Source organism: Aristolochia californica, unplaced genomic scaffold (genome assembly GCF_029961685.1).
Source record: "Aristolochia californica isolate CCGP_79_NKW_82.1479 unplaced genomic scaffold, dmAriCali1.0.hap1 SCAF_2, whole genome shotgun sequence".
NCBI lineage: Eukaryota > Viridiplantae > Streptophyta > Magnoliopsida > Piperales > Aristolochiaceae > Aristolochia > Aristolochia californica.
The window spans coordinates 40,127,346-40,148,935 of record NW_027181881.1 but is presented as its reverse complement, the minus strand read 5'-3'; the positions used below and the strand labels follow the sequence as shown (position 1 = coordinate 40,148,935).

The window sequence follows — 21,590 nt, the reverse complement described above, 5'->3', positions numbered from 1 at the left end:
AAAGCCGGAGATTTTTATCATTAGTTTAATTCAGCAAATAAGGATGTTATTTTAAAATATCTATTACTTTAGAGAATCTTTTCAGTTGGACTTGTACTTTGAAATTCTTGAATGAGTTCTTACTTCAGACAACCTTCACAGAAGAGGCTTCACTGCCCCCAATCTTTCTTGTCCCCTTTGCTGTAAGTGTGAAGAGATAGTCCAGCATGTCCTCTTACACTGTGGATTTTCGTGGCAAGTTTGGACGAAAATATTTCAGAAAATCGGGCTCCAACTGGGGCTACATCAGGACCTCTTTGGCACCTTTGAGATGGTTCGAGGGATCCTCCTTCATCGGCTGGACAAGTTAATTCTTTCAGCCTGTCTTGCGCATGTTCCATGGTGCATTTGGCTCGAGTGGAACAACCGAAGATTCAACTCCAAAGCTAGTACCCCAGACAACACGGCTTCTCATGTCGTCGGCCTCTTCTCGAGCTGGCTTCATACAAAGAAGGATTTTGCCACTCTTTCAAGGGTTTCCCTTCGGGAAAATTGGAATTTGATCTCTCACATGTCTCGCCCTAGCAGAGCTCCTAGAATGGCTATCTGGGATCCTCCCCCTTGTGACTGCATAAAGCTGAATTTTGATGGTAGTGCTATTGGATGTCCTGGTCCAGCAAGAGCAGGTGGTATATTCAGAGGTCACAATGGAGACCCCATTCTTTCTTTTGCTGGTCCGGTGGGCATTGTCGATTCTAATACTGCTGAAGTTAGTGCTCTACTGTTCGGCCTCCAAATCTTCAGAGATCGTCTCCATGGAAAATTAATCCTTGAAGGCGACTCGAAGACGGTTATTAGTTGGTATTCCAAAGACAGCCTCTACCCTTGGCGCCACTGGCCCATCACTGATAGTATTGCTGACATTATATCTTCTTTGCATTGTAATTGGAATCTCATTCCTAGATCAGCCAACTCTTTGGCTGATAAATTGGCTAAATTCGGAACTTCCCAGCAATCTCTCATTGTATGGGAAGGATTCCCTCCTTTGTAATTTGCTCTTTTGAGCTTTAGTCTTAATAAAAATCAGCATCATTTCAAAAAAAAAAAAAAAAAAAAGAAATTCTTGAATGAGTTTGAAAATTAGTTTAGAATTTAAAATCTGTGAAAAGTATAAAAAATCTAGAGAGAGAGAAAGAAGAGAGAAAGAAGAGAGAAAGAAGAGAGAAAATAGGCACAAGCTCTAAATGAGCTGCGTTGGGGGTTGTGCACAACCCCCAATGCTATTTATTATGTTTTAAGTCATAAATTACAGAAATAACAAAAATGCCCCTCTTACATAGAAAACAATTATTCCTTTATAACTCCCATTCTACTCTTCCTATGAATATAAAAATTTATACACTGACTAAATTATACATGCTGAACAAGAGAGTGTCATAATATAAAATATCCGATCATGTAAAATGACCAAAATTCCTTTCATATGATATTCTCATGCTCCCCCTCAAGCTGGAGCATATATATACATGAGGCCCAGCTTGTCGCAGAAGTTTATAAATTCACAGTTTCCTAACACCTTGGTGAAGACATCTCCAAATTGATCAGCCGAATGAACATAGGGGTGATCACATCTTTCTTCATTATAGCTTCTCTAACAAAATGACAATCTACCACTATGTGTTGTGTTCTCTCATAAAAACTAGATTGCTGGCAATAAATACAGTGGCATGATTATCACAGAACATAGTCATGGCTTCATTCTAATGAAAGCTTAACTCGCAAGAGACCGATCCCACCCACATGAGCTCACTAGCAATATGTGTCATAGCACTGTATTCTGCTTCTGTGCTGGATCTAGCTACAATATTTCATTTCTTGCTTTTCCAATTGATTAAGTTGCCACCTAGAAAGAGACAGTAGTCCGTAGTTGATGTTTTGTTTAGCTTTGACCCTGCATAGTCTATATCAAAGAAGACCTCAATTTTCAAGTGATCATTATTGTTAAAGAAAACACCTTTCCTTGGTGCTCCCTTGAGATATCTCAAGATCCTGTGAGCTACTTCAATATGAATCTTCCTTGGGTGTTCCATAAAATGGCTTACTACACTTACTGCAAAAGATATATTTGGGCATGTAATTGTGGCATATATAAGCTTCCCAACCAGTCTCCTATACAATGTTTTATCATTCAATTCTACATTTTGGTCATCATGTAGATTGTGTCCAACTTCCATCGAAGTATCTACAAGTTTTGGTCCTCTTCATCGCAAGGTCCTGAAATAGACAATGAGTAGGATAAAAAGTCAGAGAACAATTCATAGACTTGGTTAATTGGCTCACTGACAACATATTTAGGGATAACAATACCAACACGCTAGACTGAGGAAACAGACCCATCAGCTAAATTTACATGTTTTATATGTGATGACTCTTTCATGTTAGAAAACATGGCATACCTGACATGTGAGCATTAGCTCCAAAGTCAATAACCCAAGTAGGAGAAGAGGACACATGAAGAGCGGACATACCTGAAGTAGCTAGAGGTAGCAGTAGGAGCATGAACCATAGATGTTGAAGATGAACCAACTTATAAGTAAGCTAGATGTTGCATGGTCAGATTCTCACAGCAGATAATCTTAGAAGAAGAGGAAATGCCACGCCCTGCAGACTATGTCCCTTGTGCTCCCAAGAAGATGAAACTATCCAGCACTTGTTGCTCCATTGCCATTTCTCTTGGAGATTTTGGTCCTAGATCTTACAGCGCATTGGCATTACTTTTTGTATGCCTCAGCACTTAACTGATGTTTGTCAATTCCTCCAACATATGTCCTTGCCCAAGTTGGGTCGTATGTTGGCCTCTGCCTACCTCAGATACATTCCTTGGCTGCTATGCAGGAGAGCAATAGTAGGCAATTTACATCAAAATGTCGCTTGTTAAGTTGGGTCCAAGGCCCATACCAAAATGACTAGCCACCTTAGGAAGCCTCTTTTCCAGCTAATAAACTCAAGATCTTTGTACTCAGTAAACCATGTGGGACTATTCCTTAACACTCCCCCTCACGTGTAGACCCTTTTTTGTGGCTCTACAAGTGGATAATTTAGGAGTCGGCAGTTAAGTGTAGCCTTCTTTTTGTGGCTCTACAAGTGGATAGTTTAGGTGTAGGGCCTTTTTTGTGGCTCTACAAGTAGATAATTTTTAGGTGCAGGCTCACATATGAGTACCTGCTCTAATACCATGTTAAGTTGGGTCCAAGGCCCATCCCAAAATGACTAGCAACCTTAGGAAGCCTCTTTTCCAGCTAATAAACTCAAGATCTTTGTACTCAGTAATCCATGTGGGACTATTCCTTAACACCTCTCAACCGAGGTGATCACTTATTCGATTGTGGGACACATCTCTGTGTGGCTTTACACAAAAGATGCCTTTAACCCTTTAAGTGGTACCTTTCTGAGAACAAATTGGCAGTGCATCGCTCAAATGGCTGGAAGTCGACACCCTCTAGCATGTATCCCCTGGTTGCTGCAAAGCAACGGATATCTTCCCCTTGGTCGACCTCTGGGAGACCCTAACATTGGGTAACCCCCATTTGGCACTGCTTATTCCCCCTCCTCCCCCTCCTTGTCGGCGACTTCCCTCTCGATTAGTAACAGGCAGAACACTGACTTTTGAGGCGACTAGTGGACTGGCTCGTGCTTCCATCGTGAGACCTATCCCTCCCTCTTCCACCTCAGCCATCTCCCCTCTGCCTCGATTGCTAATTGTTGGTCCCAGAGGCAGTGCTAGAATCTTCACCCTCGACGCGGCCTATCCGACTCAGAATCTTTTGATGCTCGTGCCCTCTTTTGATGCATCAGACCGACCTTGTGGAACGCATGGTTTGGAGGATCACTAATAGTTGGACTTTCACTGTGGCCTCGGCCTTTCTCCACATCTGAGGCCTCTCCCAAATAGTTCCATCCCATCCCTCGACATTGGCCTAGAAGCTCTCTAGTTCGCCCAAGGTCAAGTTCTTCATCTGGAGCCCTATTCACAACAAGATCCTAACCGTAGACAATCTCGAAAGTGGGGCAATATGGAACCCTCCCTCTCTTGCCCCTTCCAATGGACTGTTAATAAAAGTGTCTCACATATCCTTATTCATTACCCCTTTGCTTGGAAAGTTTGGAATCACCTCCCTGACAATATCAAAATATGTTGCTGCCTCCCTCATGATCTTTATGGTGCGTGTTGCATGCTCCTTGGAGCCTATGGATTGAGCGCTACAATTACCGATTAAAGCAAGTTTTAGGATGAACGTGATGTCTCCAGTCGCATCTCCAGTTTGATTTCTTCGTAGCTTCACACTCGGAAGGAGTTCTCCAACCTTGGTAGCCTCGCCCTCCACAGATGCTAGAGAACTTTTGCCCACATGTCTGGACCATAGTGCCCCTCCTCACTTCGTGCCTGGAATCCTCCCGCCTGAGGTGCTTAAACTCAACTTTGATGGCAGCTCACTTGGCAATCCTGGCCTCGCTAGGTTTGGTGGCACCATCCGATCTACTGATGGCTCCACCTCGATCTTCTACTCTGGACCGATGGGTGTCTCTAGTTCCACCTCTACCTTGACTACTTCTCCGGACCTCTGATAATTGAAGGTGATTCATCTGTGGTGATCACCTAGAGCTCCCCCCTCCTTCCTCGACCCCCCTTGGCGGCAATGGGCTACTTTCTAAGATGCTAAAGACATCTCCTACCTCTTTTCTTGTCTCTAGAATCATGTATTGAGGTGTGCCAACTCCTTGGCAAATTCTCTTGCTAAACACAGGGTTTCCCTACAACCGCTAGATATTTCCAGGATGCTCCTATAATTTTAGTTGATGTTTTGTTTGTGCTTCTCAATCAAATCTCATCTTTAAAAAAAAAAAATTATATCCATTTCTGTTTTTTTTTAAATGATACTAATTTTTATTAAGACAAAAGCTCAAAAGAGCAATTTACAGAGGGAAGTTTTCCCAAACAATGAGAGAATGTTGGGAAGTTCTGAATTTTGCCAATTTATCAGCCAAAGAGTTGGCTGATCTAGGAATGAGATTCCAATTAAAATGAATAGAAGATACAATGTCAGCAATACTATCAGCGATGGGCCAGTGGCGCCAAGGGGGGGAGTTGTCTTTGGAACACCAACTAATAACAGTCTTCGAGTCGCCTTCAATGATTAACTTGTCATGGAGATGATCCCTGAAGATTTGGAGGCTGAACAACAGAGCACTAACTTCAGCAGTATTAGAATCAGCAATGCCCATCGGACTAGCATAAGAAAGAATAGGGTCTCCATTGTGACCTCTGAACACACCACCTGCTTCATCCATTTCTGTTGTTGGATATGTTTAATTTCTTAAAAGGCTAACTATCTAAAAAACAAAAAGGCCAACTTTTCTATTTTAATGACAAACAAATTTTTCATTTTTTTTTTGAAAGAAAGAGGGAGACTTGTCAAAGAATCGGAATGCAGATGTCCAACCAAAGTATTAGCTTCAGCACAGTAGATAAAAGGGTGTAACGGAAGCAGGGCAACTATGACCTGTTTACACCAACTCGAGCGAATTAGACCTATTTATTTAATTCACATATAGCAGCTGCAGTTATGTCTGATTTAGCTGTTGTATGTATTTACGTAATTACTTCTAAAGTGATTGAAGGGTGTTTTAGTCTTTGTAACCATAAATAAATAGAAGTGATTAGGAGTCAACCAGCAGAGTTACTCTCAATTTCCCCTCTTGCTTACCTCATATTCACTCTTCTATCCTCTTCCTTCTCTTAGTCTTTTAGCTTTTGTCTTCTAATCTCTCCTCTACAAGAGCTATAAATGGCGGAGGCAATGCAAATCTTCCAATGACAAAATTAGTATAAAGCAAGATATTTGAATCACCTGAGGAAAACTAGACAGCTCTGTATCCCAGACACAAGGCATAAGTCCATCTTTGCCACCTTCAAAAGCTCGAAGTTCATCCTCAAACCAATCTCTGCGCACAAAATTCAAATCAGTTCCCTCTGAGAATAAACATTCTCACACATCATATATGGGAATCTTGTGTTAAAATAATAGAAACAGTAGAATATTTACCTTCCAGGAGTCAAAGGACCCAAGCATGCATCTCTCTTGTCCAATAGCATCATTAAGCATGAGCTTTCTTCACAAGCAGAAGGATCCCTTTATAATTGTTAAAGGTAGCAAAGGAGATCAGAAGAAACCGGTGTTGCCAATAATAAAAATAAGAAGTACGAATATTAATCAAAACAGTATAGCAATTTTTCACCTGAAAGGCGTGGTGCAGATATTGAGAATTTGTGGGTGTTCATTCTTGTATGCCATTGGCTCAGAAATAGACTGATAAGCTACTAAAGTTCGGATGATGAACTGGTCAATTTGAGGCTTTAAATTATGCACTTGTTTGGCTGCTAATGATGAAATATAGTATAAAGCCCTGTTCATCATATATATTAACATTTGGGTAAAATTCAAGCATTGATATAGTTTCTGTTAAGAACTTGTTCAGATAAGATTCTACAAGGACCAATATGCTGAAGTTTTACCTGCTGAGGTAATAAAGAACTGGTTGAAGAAAGATTCCACCATTACTGGCTACTGTAGTTGGGGAAACAAAGCTTCTAATAAATGCTGTCAAGGCTTCAACAGCAGCTGACCACACGCTGCAGTGGTCCATATAGAAATTAAAGGACAACACGACAAGTTAAGAAACAAAGGAGACCAGTTTCCAGAAGACTACTGAAAGTATAAAGCTGATGCCAAAAAACAGACTAACCGTAATTCAGATGCAGGATCTTCCACTTGCTTAATTTGTAATTCTGGGTTCCCTCCAAATGGAGCAGCCCATAGTGACATGATGTCAAAAACCTGGTCTTCTAGCTCCTGCATGAATTCTAACATTTAACAATAGAAGTAGACTACTAGTCTTGACATACTAAAATATCAAGTTGAAGAAAGGAGTAAAAAAGGATTGAGGCATCGAAACACCTCTTTTGGCATTGAAGCTATAAGTGAAGCTAAAAGCAACCACCCTGCTTCCTTTTCAACCATAGCAGAGTTTGGCCTAAATTCTGTCAACATTTTCTTTAAGACATTGAACACAGATTTGGGCAACCTGCAAAATATCCACTGAAGTTAAAGATACAACAACCAGATATAGAATGAAATGTAAGTAGCTCTCCTCATGCATGCATAGAGTTTTTCTTTTTGTTTTTTCAGAAAAAAGGAAATAGAAAGATGATACATTTTACAAAAAAGTCATTTGCATCTGAAGAGATAAATTGATTAGTCTAACAACAGTAACCTGAAATCTAAACTCTAGAGAAAAAACCAAAAAAAGAAAAAAAGAAAATTAAAAAAACTTACTGAGCAGGATAGCCAAGAAGCAGTTTGGGGGAAATGGATACCAGTGCTGCTAGAACTAATGCTTGTCCATGCAATGAATCAAGTTCAACCTTCAGACGCTCACCCTGAGATACAAAATTGTGCCTGACTGTCAGTATCACGAAAAAAATTAATAAAAAGGCCCATTCAGTTTTTTTTGTTAAGAAAGAGACAAAGTCAGTTGTATTGCAGTGATACCAACACCATATTAATCATCATAAGGAGGATATTTACTGATTATGTAGCCACTGATATTGAATCCATGATTTTTTTTTTCTTTTGAATGGTGATGACACAGATACAGTACCCCTCTTGCCCTTGCAGAGACTTGAACAGAAGACCTTTATCAGAAGCCCCCTTATGTGATCATTGAGCCAAAGGCCTGAGTCACATTGAACCCATCACTCACACACTAAAATAAGGTAAAAAACCAACCCTATATTCATTTTTCATTTATGATAAACATACACTTATGCTTCACTGGAACAATTATAACCTAAAGGCAACCCAGTAATTCTTTTAAGGAAAAAAGAAAGATCACCCAGTAAATGAAACTGTCAACAATTTTGCTGGTGTGATGTCATACTTTAAACTGACTCTGAGGGCTGCAGCATCATCTACATACACTAACTTCATCACCTATGTAGATGATACTGTCATTTCTGGTAGTGATTTATAGGGAAATGAAGCTACCAAGATCGACCTGAGAAGCATTTTAAACCAAGATTTTAGGGCATCTGGAGCACTTCCTAGGCATTAAAGTTGTGAGAAGCAAAGAGGGAATTATTTTGTCATTTGTCATACAGGAAATATAAAGCTGATATGCCGATGGGACAGACCTACTAGCAACAAAGCCAGCAGAGCACCCCATTGAGGACAATGCTTACTTATATGACGAACAAAACCCAGCACTTAGGCTGCGCTTGGTAGCATAGAAAGTAGAGAGAAAAAGAAAAGAAAAGAAAGAGAATGAGGAAGAAAAAGAAATGAAATGGTGTTTCCTTTGTCTTCTTCGGATACATGGAAAATGAGAGAGAAATTTGAAGAGAAACACAGTTTCTCATGTTTGGATGCACATGGAAAATAGAAAATAATAGGAAAAATTAGTAATCTCTTAAATGTTTAAAAATCTGAATTAAAACAATCGTTAGATTTTCAGTTATAAATTCATCGTAAATAAACATGCATTTGCTCTGATGTAATCGTTACATTCTTTTTTGAAGGAAAGAGTGTGAATATTCAATAAATCAGAGAGAGAAATAAAACCTATTGGGGTGGGCCGACTTCCACAACGAGGTGGCAAGGATGAGAAAAGAAGTGAGCCGTGGGGGAATTTCTAGAGGTTGAGGGGGATGGTTCTCACAGAAACAAGGGGAAGAAACTGATTCCAAGTCAGATGGGGAGTCATTTGAAATATCTGATGAGAGAGTGGGATGGAAGCCCTTCAATTTCAAAATCAGGGGTGACAAGGGAGGTGGAGAGGCCTGCTGGAGGGTTCAGAGTACCACAGGGTGAGCTTAAAATGGCAAGGTTCTGAGTGGGGGTAGTTGGTGAGGTATGCCACGTGGAGGAAAGATAATTGGGTTGCAGATGGGGGCTTGGGTTTTGGTGTCCGAGGTGGTAGTCTAGGGAGGAGAGAAAGGTGAGTTTGTGAGTAGATTGATGCAGAATGGCGTTAACTGGAGGGAGTCTCGGGATTGGGGATGTTGGTTGTGACTTTATTAGTGAAGCAATTATGGATGAGAAGTTTAGTACTACTAATGTGCAATCAAAAAATCAATGTGGTGATATAATCACAAAGGCATTACTGGAAAAGAAAATCCACATTTTCTTTTAACTTTTTCTTCCAAATGCTTACCCACAATATGGAGGTATATTCATCATACCTTCCAGCACTTTGCCTCAAACATTTATTTCTCAGCTGGCAATGGGGAGAAAAATTCACTTCCAGATTGACCATTGAATCCTTGATGCACCCTTGAGAGGCTATTTTCCTCATCTTTATGGTCTGGCAGAAATGTTCCACTTCCAGACAACCTTTTTTTTATAAATGATGCTGATTTTTATTAAGGTTCAAGCTCAAGAGAGCAAACAAGGGAGGGAAGCCTTCCCAAACAATGAGAAATTGCTGAGAAGATCCGAATTTTGCCAATTTACCAGCCAAAGAGTTGGCTGATCGAGGAAATGTTCCACTTCCAGACATCCTTGAAAAATGGCAATCTTCAAAACATCAATAGGACTCGTCATTTCACATGAGACTTCAATGATTTTAAGGCAATTGATATTTGCAATCTAGCTAAGGAGCTTGCTCAAATTTATATAAAAAACACTAAGCCTGATAAGTTGATTTGGTGCCCATCGGACAATGTCAAATTCATAGTTCTTCCTGCTATAAGAAACTGGTTGCGGATGTGACTACTTCTCCTCCGATTGGATCGGTTGCATGGAACCTTTCCAACCTTCCCAAGCTCAAATTCTTTGTCTAGAGTGCATCTCATGGCAAAATTTTAACCAGAATAACTTGGCTATGTGCGGATCAATTCTTTCAAGCAAAACATGTTTACCCTGTGATCAGGTTGAAGAAAGCATCAACCACCTGCATCTTCATTGTCAGTTCTCATGGCAAATTTGGTCTAATTTTCTCAACCTCTTTGAATTGCCACTTTACCTGCCTCATTCAGTCCGTGGCTTCGTTTCTTCGTTTCTCCCCGTTAGAATTCTTCACCGTGGATTGCTGTTTTTTATTTTTTTTAAATGGTGCTGAATTTTATTATAAAGGAGAAAGATTTAAATCGGAGAGAGGGGGGGGGGGGGGGGGGGGGGGGGGGGGGGGGGGGGGGGGGGAGGGGGGTCTGCCTCAAACAACGAGGGATCTGAGGGAGGACCCATTTTTAGCTAATCTATCGGCAAAAGAGTTTATTGACCTGTTAACATGGCTCCAAGAACAAGAAATTACAAATACAATGTCAAACATGAAGTGTAAAATAGGCCAGTGGCGCCAGCAAGGAGATGTTGTACCCGAACACCAGCCAATAACAACTCTGGAGTCCCCTTCAATGAGCAAATGACCAGAGAGGCGCTCCTTGAAGGCAATCAGACCCTATTAAAGGGCGAAGACTTCAGCAGGTGGTTCGGTCAGCAACCCCTAAAGGTCCCGAGTAGGATAGAATAACCTCTCCCAAAGAATTCCGAAAAACTCTCACGAAGCCAGCAGGCCCCAGGATCAAATTTTAACTTCATGCTGCCGGGAGGAGGAGGAGACCCCTCAACCATCGTTGGAGGCTTGGAAGGGCCAAACATGAGTGCAAGAATGTGCTAGTTCATTCGTAGAGGCATGCCCATGAGGGAAAAGAATTCCTTCCTGGAGTGTAACTAGTTGGATATGTGGTTTACGGCAGAGTTAATTGTGCCATCAACGCTACTAAACTTTTGGTTCAATCGCCGCTTGTTACGCTCCAGCCAAATGCACCAGGGCACGTGCGCAAGACAGGCAGATAGAAGAAGTTTACCAAGCTTTGGAAGTGGGGTACCCAAGACCAAGCGTATGGTCCCAATGTGGTCTCGCAATAGGCCAAGGTGGAGACCGAGCCGTTGAAACATAGCCATCCAGACCCTCCACAAGTAGCAGCAATGGATGAGCACATGCTGGACAGACTCATTACAAGAGTTACAGAGAGAACAAATGATGTCTAGGCAAGAGTGGTCGTGCATGTGGAGATTATCAGCTGTAAGAATCTGCTCCCTAATGGTTGTCCAAATGAAGAACTTAATTTTGCTATGAGAAGAGCTTCCAAGCAACAGTAGCGTCGTGCTCAAAACCATTGGGAGCCCTACCTCTAACATAATCATATGCAGAATCAACCGAGAAGAGCCACTCACATTAGGTTTCCAAATCATCTTGTTAGGGACATGAGCTCGAATCACCGTGGCTTCAAGGGTGGATAAAAGAGTGCAGAGCGCACTAGTCTCATCCTCGCTCAAACCAAGCCTACAATGGAAGTTCCATGATTGGTTGTTCCACACATCCTGATGCATTGAGATCGCGAACAGAGAGCTGAAGACTTCCAAGAGGGGGCGATACCCACACCAGATATTGCACCAGAAGAAGAGCTTCTGACCATTACTAGCAAAGAAAGACGTGGCGCTACTGAATGATGGCAGCGGAGGGAGAAGAATCTTCTAGACAGGGGACAGACGATGGAGGTTTCCCCCCTTGGTCCACCAAATACTCGAACGCAGCAACTTGAAGGCCACCATAGGCTTCTAGATACTAGTGTATTGGACGTTAAAGTGCCAAATCCACTTGAGTAGAAGGGCTTGGTTCATCTCATTGGTGGGACGAATGCCAAGGCCACCCATTAGGTGGGGAAGACAGACATCATTCCAATTGATGAGGTGATACCAGAATGGGTTGTCGAATCTACGCAAGAGAAAACATTTTTTGATAGCATCAATTCCCTTGCATACGGAGGCCGGACAGCGCATAAAGGAGAGATAGTAGTTTAGGGAGGCCAGCAAGGCAGGATTTCAAAAGGGTGAGTCTGCCCACGGGGAGAGCAATTTACTGCACCAGATAGCCAACCATCTATAAATTTTTTCAATCAAAGGAGACCAAAGGTTTGTGCTTGGTCTGTTGTCAAACAAAGGAAGGTCAAGGTATTTGGATGGTTTAGAGTCAAGGGAGCAACCTCGAAAGTCATCCAAACTCTTCATAGTGTCGGCGTCGATGAGGGTAGTTTTTCACCAGTTGATTTGTTGTCCAAAGGAGAGCTCAAACAATCCGAGAGGGGCCCGTAATTTCTTAACTTGATCCATAGTGCCCACTCCGAAGCCGATAGTATCGTCCGCGAATTGAAGGATTGGGATGTCAAATTAAGCAATACTTGCAGTGGGCAGAATCCATCCCACCTCTTTGGCCAAGTAAACCAAAGAGGAGAGGTATTAAGTGATGATGTTTGTTAAGGAATAGTCCCACATGGATTAGTGAGTACAAGGATCTTGAGTTTATTAGTTGGGAAAGAGGTTTCCTAAGTTGGCTAGTCATTTCGAGATGGGCCTTGGACCCAACTTAACATGGTATCAGAGTAGGTACTCATATGTGGGCCTGTAACTAAACTATCTACTTGTAAAGCCACAAAAGATGGCCTACACCTAAACTATCCACTTGTAGAGCCACAAAAGAGGGGCCTACACCTAAACTGCCTATTCCTAAATTATCCACTTGTAGAGCCACAAAAAGAGGGTCTACACGTGACGGGGAGTGTTAAGGAATAGTCCCACATGGATTAGTGAGTACAAGGATCTTCAGTTGATTAGTTGGGAAAGAAGTTTCCTAAGTTGGCTAGTCATTTTGGGATGGGCCTTGGACCCAACTTAACAATGTTGAAAAGCAGCGGGGATAGAGGATCGCCTTGCCGGATGCCTCGGGATCCCTTGAAGAAACCACAGACGGTGCCATTGATGAGAATGGAGTAGGCGGCAGAGGATACGCAGCTGCTGATCGAAGAATATTATCCAAAACCAATTCTGTTGAGGAAGTCATCCAGGAGCTTCCAATTCACCCTATCAAAAGCCTTCTCGAAATCTAATTTAAGAGCGAAGCGGAGGAGTTTCAATGTCTTAAAGTAGTGGAGAAGTTCATGGCTGGTCATGGCTGAATCTAGAATATTGTGTCCCTTGATGAAGGTTCTTTTGCCCATGGTGAATGACAAGGGGAAGCACTACCTTAAGCCAATTGGTGAGAAGACAAGCAAGGATTTTGTAGATACTGGTGGTGAGGCTGATAGAATGAAAGTCTGAGGGTTGCTCCAAATTGATTTTCTTTGAAATGAGGGCTATGAAGGAAACCCTGATGCTTTTATATGTTATGCCTCGGAGGCGGAAATCATGAACCATGGCAATGACATCTTCACTGATAATGGGCCAGCAACGTCGATAAAATTCTCCGTTATAACTGTCTGATCTGGGAGCACGATCATGAGGAAGGCCGAGGGTGGCCTTATCAATCTCACGGGCAGAAAAAGGAAGCTCAATCAGACTGTCAACAGCAAGCAGGATTTTTGCAAGATTAATATTCTGGATGGAGGGGCAGGAAGGGCAACTTTCAGTGTATAGACCTGCAAAAAACCTCCCCAAGGAATCAGTAATGGAGGATCGATCCAAATTTACTTCGCCGTCCACACACAGCAAGGTAATTCGATTGGCCGGATGCCTAGCAGAGGCCACAGCGTGGAAAAATTGTGTATGCGCCGCCCTCCGAGAGCCACTTAAAGCGAGCACGTCGTTTCCAATGAACAAGCTCATTGCGAGCAACGGTTTGAAGTTGGTTTTGAATTGGAAATCATTGGACAAGTTCATTGGGGGAGAGAAACCTGAGTTCTTCAGCAGCATCCTGGATAGCAAGCTGATTGAGGAGAGAGTTATTTTCATCCAACTGCTTGGATTGATGCCCCAATGACCAGGATTTAAGGTGCTGCTTGAGCAGATTAAGTTTTTGAGGGAGGGACCAACCCTCAATCCATTAACGAAGAAGCCTTTCCAGCCATCTGAGAGGATCGAATCAAAGTTGTTGTCATGGACCAAGGAGTTGTCAAACCGAAAGGGAAAGGGGCCCTATCTCCCAAAGTGGGTGTCAAGTAAGATTGGCCAATAGTCTGAAATTGTGTGCCCGAGAACTTTGCCAGTCACATTTAGCCAATCGTCATTGGCTAATAAGCAGTCTAATTTAGATGGGATGGGCAGCTGGCAACCATTGGACTAGGTGAATGATTTTCTAGAAAGCATAATCTCCTTCAATTTGCAACAGCCAATGAAATCTGCATGAAAGTTGAAATTTGGTGGGTTGGTGGGGCTTTCTCATGATAGAAGCGAATGGCGTTCTCCTATCCTGTCACATGCTCCAGAAACAACCAGTCACATTCTCTTAACCTGCCATTATGCTCATTCTATCTAGACCACTCTTTTAAACAAAATCGGGCTCAAGTACTATGTTGCATCAAATCTATCATCCACTATTCTCTCACTCATTGACACTAGCCTCCCAAAGCTAGGAAAGATGATCCTCTCGTGCAGCATAGCAACCCCTCCCCCTCCCCCCCCCCCCCCCCCCCCCTCCCCCATCAGGCCATTTCAAGCTTAACTTCAATGGAAGCGCTCTTGTTTGCCTTGGCCCTGTTGGATATAGAGGAGTTATCTATGATGCAAACGGCCATCTCCTCTTCTCCTTCGTGGGCCCTCTCGGTATCTCCAACTCCACAATAACAGAACTCTTGGGCATGCTGAATGGAATTCAAGTTTTCTCTAACTGGCTCATGGGCCTACTCTACATCGAAGGAGACTCAAAGATTGTCATTAACTGGTGTGCAAACTCCATCAAACCTCTATGGCGTCACTGGGACATGTACTCAGAAATTTGTAATTTAATTTCCCTTTTGAATTGTACTTGGAAGCACATTCCTCGTTCTGCCAATCATTTGGCAGACATTCAGGCTAAGGCAGGCATTTCACTCCAACACCTTGTTGTGGAGGAAGGCCCTCCTTCCTAGGTCTGTTTGTACTTCACTCTTCTTTTAATAGTTTATACACAACATTCTAAAAAAAAAGTGAATGGCGTTGAAATCGCCAGCAAGGGGGGGGGAGGCCAATGTTGGCAGACAGTGAGGAGGTCATCCCAAAATAGTTGCTTGTCATGGTACCTAGTTGGGCAGTAGACTCCAATAAGGTACCAAACGCTTCCAGTATTCTTATCACAGATTTTGACACCAATGGAGAAGGTTCCCAAAATATTATCAGTTACCTCGATAGCTCCCGTGTCCCAAATGAGAAGGATGCCACCAGATAGGCCAACCGCATCAACTTTCAGCCAGCCAAAATCCCGAGATAGACAGTTATGAAACTTTGGTCTCCTGAAGAATGGCAATATTGACCTCAGAGGAAGACAAGAGATTTTGAATGGCTGCTCAACGCCTGGCAGAGCCAATTCCGCAAGTATTCCAGGAAACAATAATCATTTGTCACGCTTCTTTTGGACTTCGAAAGGGCATTGGTCGCCAAGAAGAGGGCCAAAGTAGACAACCCCCATCAATTTGGCCAATTCCATCATTTGGTCCCAAGTTTCAGCATCGAACTCATGCTTATTGGACTGGAGCGCTTCAACAAAGTGATGGAAGCACTCACCAAGTTCCAAAAAGATGAAGCCCCCGGTTATTGGGTTCCTATGGTAGCGGTTTTGGGCACTAGGTTATCCTTGTAGGAGTTGCCTGGGTTGGGTTCGGTTTCGTCGCTGATAAGTGGCAATGAGGTGGGGGGACAAATTTTGTTGTCACTAGGGAGGTTGACTCAGGATTTTGGTGCTTGATTCAGAGTTGGACGGGTACTGGTGATTTGTGAGCTGACGGAGTGGAGAGAGAGAGGTGAAGTGTCCATAATAGGAAGGTAAGTCATTGGGTGATTTCGTGAGGGGGATTGGAAGATATAGGAAGAGGGTTGGTGCTAGGAGAGGAGGGGGGTGGGGGGTGGGAGGGGAGGCGGGGTAATTGATGCTAGTTGTGGGGTGGTCTTCATTTTTTGGATACTGTAATCTAATCGTCCTCCATCCTTAGGGTATCAGTTGAAGCAGCACTTCGTCTCGTCTTCAGAGGGCTATCCAGTCTGTTCAAGTCAAAGCCAGGTATCGGCGCTTCACGGCAGGCGTAAAATCATCTTGCCGGAACCCAGCAATTGCACCGTCAATAGGTGGGGAGGACTGCCGTCGGTATTGGCCACCACAATTGTCGGGGCCATCAGACGCAGTTGCCCACGCTGTCCCCATCATCCAGTCACAGTCGCCATCACTATGGACTGTTGTTGCTGTACAAATTATGAACCATGTTGTTACTTTGTCTCTTGAAGTATTTGAGATCAAAGGTGGTCTTCTTAGAAGCAGTTTGGAGTAGGGCATTGGTCTTACAATGAGTAAGTAGTCATCACATGCTGACTGGAAGCCAACCAAGGAAGGCACTATTAAACTCAACTTTAATGGATCCTCCAACGGCAACCCAGGGCCTCCAGATTTTGGGGGCATCTTTAGAAGTTGTAATGGTAACATTCTCACTTCCTTTGCTGGTCCTATTGGGTTCCAGACTCTACATCAGCTAAGCTTCAAGCATTGACACATGGGGTAAATATCTGTCATGAGTGTTTTAATGGAAAAGATTCAAGGTAGAGGATGATTCTAGCTGTGTCATTAGGTAGTGTTCTAGTAAGAAGGATCCTCCTTGGCATCATTGGTCTACTTTTTATGAAATTCAGGACTTGTCTAAAGATCTGTTTGTAATTGGACTCATGTTCTTCGATCAGTAAATGATCTTTTTGACTCACTAAGCTAAAAGGAGGTTACCCTCCAATCCTTTATTGTAAGGGTCCCCTCCTTCAATAATGCATGTTAAGTTAAACTGTTGTTGAATCAATAAGGGATTAGGGCCCAACCCTAATCTCATTCTAACATCCTTCCAGAAAAACCAAAAGAAGATGCTGTTCCTCTTTCCTCTTTTTGATCATTTTACGGTTCAAATGCAACATACTGAACATTTACACCTGTGTCTTACATTGCCAGGTATAAAGTACCTTTTCACCTGCGGCAACTTCCCTCAATGCATGCAATGTCGTCACACCATATGAAATCAAACCACCTACACAAGTGGGATCAACCTCAGCTAGTGCACGCAATGCCAAAGCAGCTTCGATCCTCACCTGTGCACAAATGAAACAAGTTGATTAGCCTCAAAGAAAGGCCAAACTTAGCAATCAAAATTTTAAATAAAATAATCATCCCACAAGTATTGTCTGCCAAGCACTGAAAAGCATATCAAACATGTCATCATCATTACATTCCACTTGTATAACTGTATCACAACTCTACACCACCCTATACATTCTACTTGTATAACTGTATCACAATTCTTCACCACCCTAACAAAGTATACTCATTTGTACTACCACAAGATCCTACATTCCATATTTATGAAAATCGTAAGGAGATTCTATTTCTAATGAAACTTTTTTTATGAAAATGAAGAGAAAGATATTGCACTTCATTCATCATTAAGTAAAATTCGGATGGCTCAATGCTCTCTCCAGTTTTTTGAAATGATGATTGTTAAAATACAAGTTCAGGGGTATTTTGTTCATTTATTAGATTTTCAATATTACATTTTTCTCTTATAGTATGGCTATTAGATAGACAATGTCTTATTTTATCTCTAGTTAAATTTTCATTTAATTTAGACAAGTATTTTAGGAGATAAGTAATTTTGAGTATTGAGGGTCATTTTTGTCCTATTGTAAAATTTCACTTAAACCCTGATTATAAAGAAGCAGGAAGGGCCTGTCTGGCTCGGATTCCAAGGCAGCAAAGCTGCCTCTCTTCTAGAAATCCCTTTTTTCTTCTATTTTCTCCCCAAATCACCTATTGTTCATGGTATCAGAGCAGTAACGCAAGTCTTGGGCAAGTTTCTTTGGATTTTGTGGATCTTCTCTCCATTTTTAGCAATCTCCTTAAAGGTTTTCCCCACATTTCTGGACTGATAGGGCAAAAGTTTCATTTTTTTCCCTTTTCCTGCCTATCTTAGCCTATTAGCTAATGATTACTGCTTCTATTTGACTGAATGTTGGGATTTAGAAGTGTTTAATGATCCCAATTTGAGGAAATTTCTCAAATCTGCCTGCGTCATTAACCTAATGCTTGCGTCATCATCCATATAGCCTACGCCATCTTGATTTCTTGCAATTAGGTCATTCTTTCATTGATTTATGGTCTCAATTGCTGGAATTGATCACTATTGGTTCTAAATTGAATGAATTGGGTGCTGCATTGCCCTAATTGAATTCGGTTTGGGGCCCACTTGACTACGCAAATATTGAAATTTGGGGAAAGTGTTTCCCTTTGGTTAATTGACGCTCCAGTGTACTGAATTGTGGTGTTTGGTGATATTTAATGGCTGATTCTAGCACACAGGTTGCTGTCCAAAGGACTGCTGAGAACTCAGATGTAAAATTCACTCAGTCTATTCAGATAACTACGATCCGGTTGAATGGATCGAATTATGTAAACTGGTCTAGATCAGTTTTGATATATTTAAGGGCCAGAAGAATGGCAAAATATATAAATGATGATCCCCCGGTACCTGTTACTAAAGATTGGGTGGCAGAAGATAATTTAGTAATGACCTGGTTGGTCAATAGTATGGAATCCAGATTTAGTGATCAGATTTTGAGTTGCAATACTGCTAAGGCAATGTGGACTACATTGGCTTCCATTTTGTGTCAAAAAAGTAATTTATCAAGGATCTATGAGTTATATGTGAAGTTCTTTAATATGAAGCGTGGAGGTAGATCAGTGACAGATTATTTCACTGAGATGAGGGGAGTACTATAGGAGATTAGTACATTCCATCCTTTTACTACGAATGTTGAAGACATCCATAAGAAAGAAAATCAGATTCAAGTAGCCCGATTTTTGGATGGTTTGGGGCATGAGTATGATGCTATAAGAGCCCAATTGTTGGTTAATGAAAATGTGACCACTCTTGAGCAAGCTTTTAATAGAGTTCTTCGAGCTGAAGGTGCAGTTGTAAATAAGAATGAGTCACCTGGAGCCCTCTCAAAAGCAGCTACTCTTAACCTTCAATCTTCTACTGGTAAGCCCGACAGTCAGTTTCATGGAGGTAATAATAGAAGTAGAGGTCACTCTTACACAACCCGTGGTCATGGCCTAAATGATCGGGGGGATAAAAAATGTGTTTATTGTGGTAGGACTAATCATATTTCTGAGAAATGCTTGGACAAATTTGGTAAACCTACCTGGGCCAATTCTATAGTCACAGATAAGGACGCCACCTCGCACACTGGATCGTATGAGAAAATTAAGCAGTTATTACGACGACTGGGTCAACTGACTGCTTCATCTACTGCTTCTTAGACTACCGAGACTCCTCCTTCAACGAGTGCCACGATGGCTGGTACAGGTATGAATGCACTAAATGTGTCTCATTCCCCCTCATGGATCATTGATTCAGGAGCCTCTACACACATCTCAGGTATGCCCTCTCTATTTCAGTCCATTAATCCATCTCATTCATATCGTCGAGTTACTTTAGCTGATGGATCCACCACTCCCATTCAGGGGAAGGGTATAGTTCGCACTACTCCACAAATATCCTTAGATTCTATTTTATTTGTACCAAAGTTTCACGTTAATCTCTTGTCTGTGAGTCATATAACTAAATCCTTAAATTGTTCAGTAACCTTTTATCCTACTTCTTGTGCTTTCCAGGACTTGCAGACGAAGAGGGCGACTGGTTCAGGACATGAGAAGGCAGGGCTCTACATGCTGGATGATGTATCCGTTTCTCGAGTTGTAGCTCTCACTACTATAGATTCTTCTTACTTATGGTATTTGCGCTTGGGACATCCCTCACCAGCTAAGTTGCGTCAATCTTTTCCTTCTTTGCCAGCCGATATTTCATTTGATTGTGAATCTTGTCAGTTGGGAAAGCATCGTCGCTCCAGTTTCCCAGTTAGTTCTAGTCAAAGCACCAAGTTGTTTGAATTAGTCCACTCTGATGTATGGGGTCCATGTCGGGTTCCTAGCCCATTTGGTTTTAAGTTTTTTGTGTCGTTCAATGATGATTTCAGCAGAGTCACTTGGGTGTATCTCCTACGGGAGAAGTCCGAAGTATTTTATGAATTCCTCAATTTTTTCAATGAAATAAAAAATCAATTTGGTGCATGTGTTCATGTACTCCGTACTGACAATGGTTTGGAATATCTTAACCATAAATTTTCAGTATTTTGTGATTCTCATGGTATTACCCATCAAACATCCTACCCTTATACACCACAACAAAATGGGGTGGCTGAATGTAAAAATAGATATTTCCTTGAGGTTACAAGGACACTATTATTGCATATGAATGTACCTAAATCTTTTTGGGGAAATGCAGTTTTAACTTCGTGCTACTTGGTTAATCGTACGCCCTCAACTGTATTGAGTGGTCAAGTTCTACTTCAGGTTCTAAAACCCAATTGTAAATTGTTTGGTGTGGTTCCTCATATTTTTGGGTATACCTGTTTTGTTCATATGCTTGGAACTTCGGTCGATAAATTGTCACCTCGGACTGTCAAATGTGTTTTTTTGGGATATTCTCGTCAACAAAAAGGATACAAATGTTATGATCCTATTCGGCGGAAAACATATGTGTCAGCCGATGTGACCTTTTTTTAACATACTCCATATTTTTCATCATCTACTGAGCTTCCTGTATCACCTGAATCTCCTTTAGATTGTCTTGTTCCTATTGCAGTTTTGGATGTACCAACGTCGTCGAGTTCTTCATTGCCTCTTCGTGTTTACAGTCGTCGCTCTCATACTCCTGCAGTGCCTCTAGCAGTTACCTCTACAGAGCTCTCTTCTCATGATCTACCAACTTCCTCATTGCCTGCAGATCCTGTTGTCTCTGATTTGGACCTACCTATTAGTCTACGAAAAGGTAAACAGTCTTGTACTTCTCATCCGATATCCAAATATGTGTAACTTGATTTTTTGTCTTCATCCTTCAAGTCCTTTGCTATATCATTGTCTACTTCCCATATATCTCATTCAGTGCAGGAAGCCAGTACTTTGGTGTCTCGGGGAACATGGAACCTATGAGATCCACCTGCAGGAGCAGCTATTGTGGGTGTCGTTGGGTTTATACTATCAAATATAATGTTGATGGCTCTATTGAACGGTACAAAGCTCGGCTGGAAGCGAAAGGGTATACGCAAACTTTTGGAGTTGATGTCTTTGAGACATTCTCACCTGTCGCCCGACTTACTTCGGTACGTATCTTAATATATGTGGTTGTTAATAAGGGTTGACCTCTCTTTCAACTCGATGTGAAGAATGCCTTTTTATATGGGGATCTACAAGAGGAAGTGTATATGGAGCAACCTCCTGGGTATGTTGCTCAGGGGGAGACAGAAAAGGTGTGTAAGCTGCAGAAGGCTATTTATGGACTTAAACAGAGTCCACGGGCCTGGTTTGAAAAGCTTAGTGATGTGGTACTACAATTTGGGTTCTATAGGAGTTATTGTGATCATTCTATGTTCCTACTTAAAAGGAAGACTGGTATGGTGGTTTTGGTTGTCTATGTAGATGACATTGTGTTATTTGGTGATGAT

At 41.9% G+C, this 21,590-nt stretch overlaps 1 protein-coding gene across 4 annotated transcripts in view; it reads right to left on the bottom strand.

Annotated features, from left to right (window-relative positions):
- The window catches only part of LOC137955274 (protein SWEETIE), a 109,847-nt gene that overhangs the window by 44,086 nt on the left and 44,171 nt on the right, over nucleotides 1-21,590 (bottom strand). For all 4 annotated transcript variants that reach the window (XM_068802137.1, XM_068802135.1, XM_068802136.1 and 1 more), the window contains 8 exons: nucleotides 16,995-17,120; nucleotides 7,374-7,477; nucleotides 6,996-7,122; nucleotides 6,784-6,890; nucleotides 6,554-6,670; nucleotides 6,277-6,444; nucleotides 6,084-6,170; nucleotides 5,889-5,982 (listed from right to left, as the gene is read on the bottom strand). In XM_068802137.1, coding sequence (XP_068658238.1) covers nucleotides 5,889-5,982; nucleotides 6,084-6,170; nucleotides 6,277-6,444; nucleotides 6,554-6,670; nucleotides 6,784-6,890; nucleotides 6,996-7,122; nucleotides 7,374-7,477; nucleotides 16,995-17,120 — 930 coding nt within the window. The remainder of the gene's footprint in view (nucleotides 1-5,888; nucleotides 5,983-6,083; nucleotides 6,171-6,276; nucleotides 6,445-6,553; nucleotides 6,671-6,783; nucleotides 6,891-6,995; nucleotides 7,123-7,373; nucleotides 7,478-16,994; nucleotides 17,121-21,590) is intronic.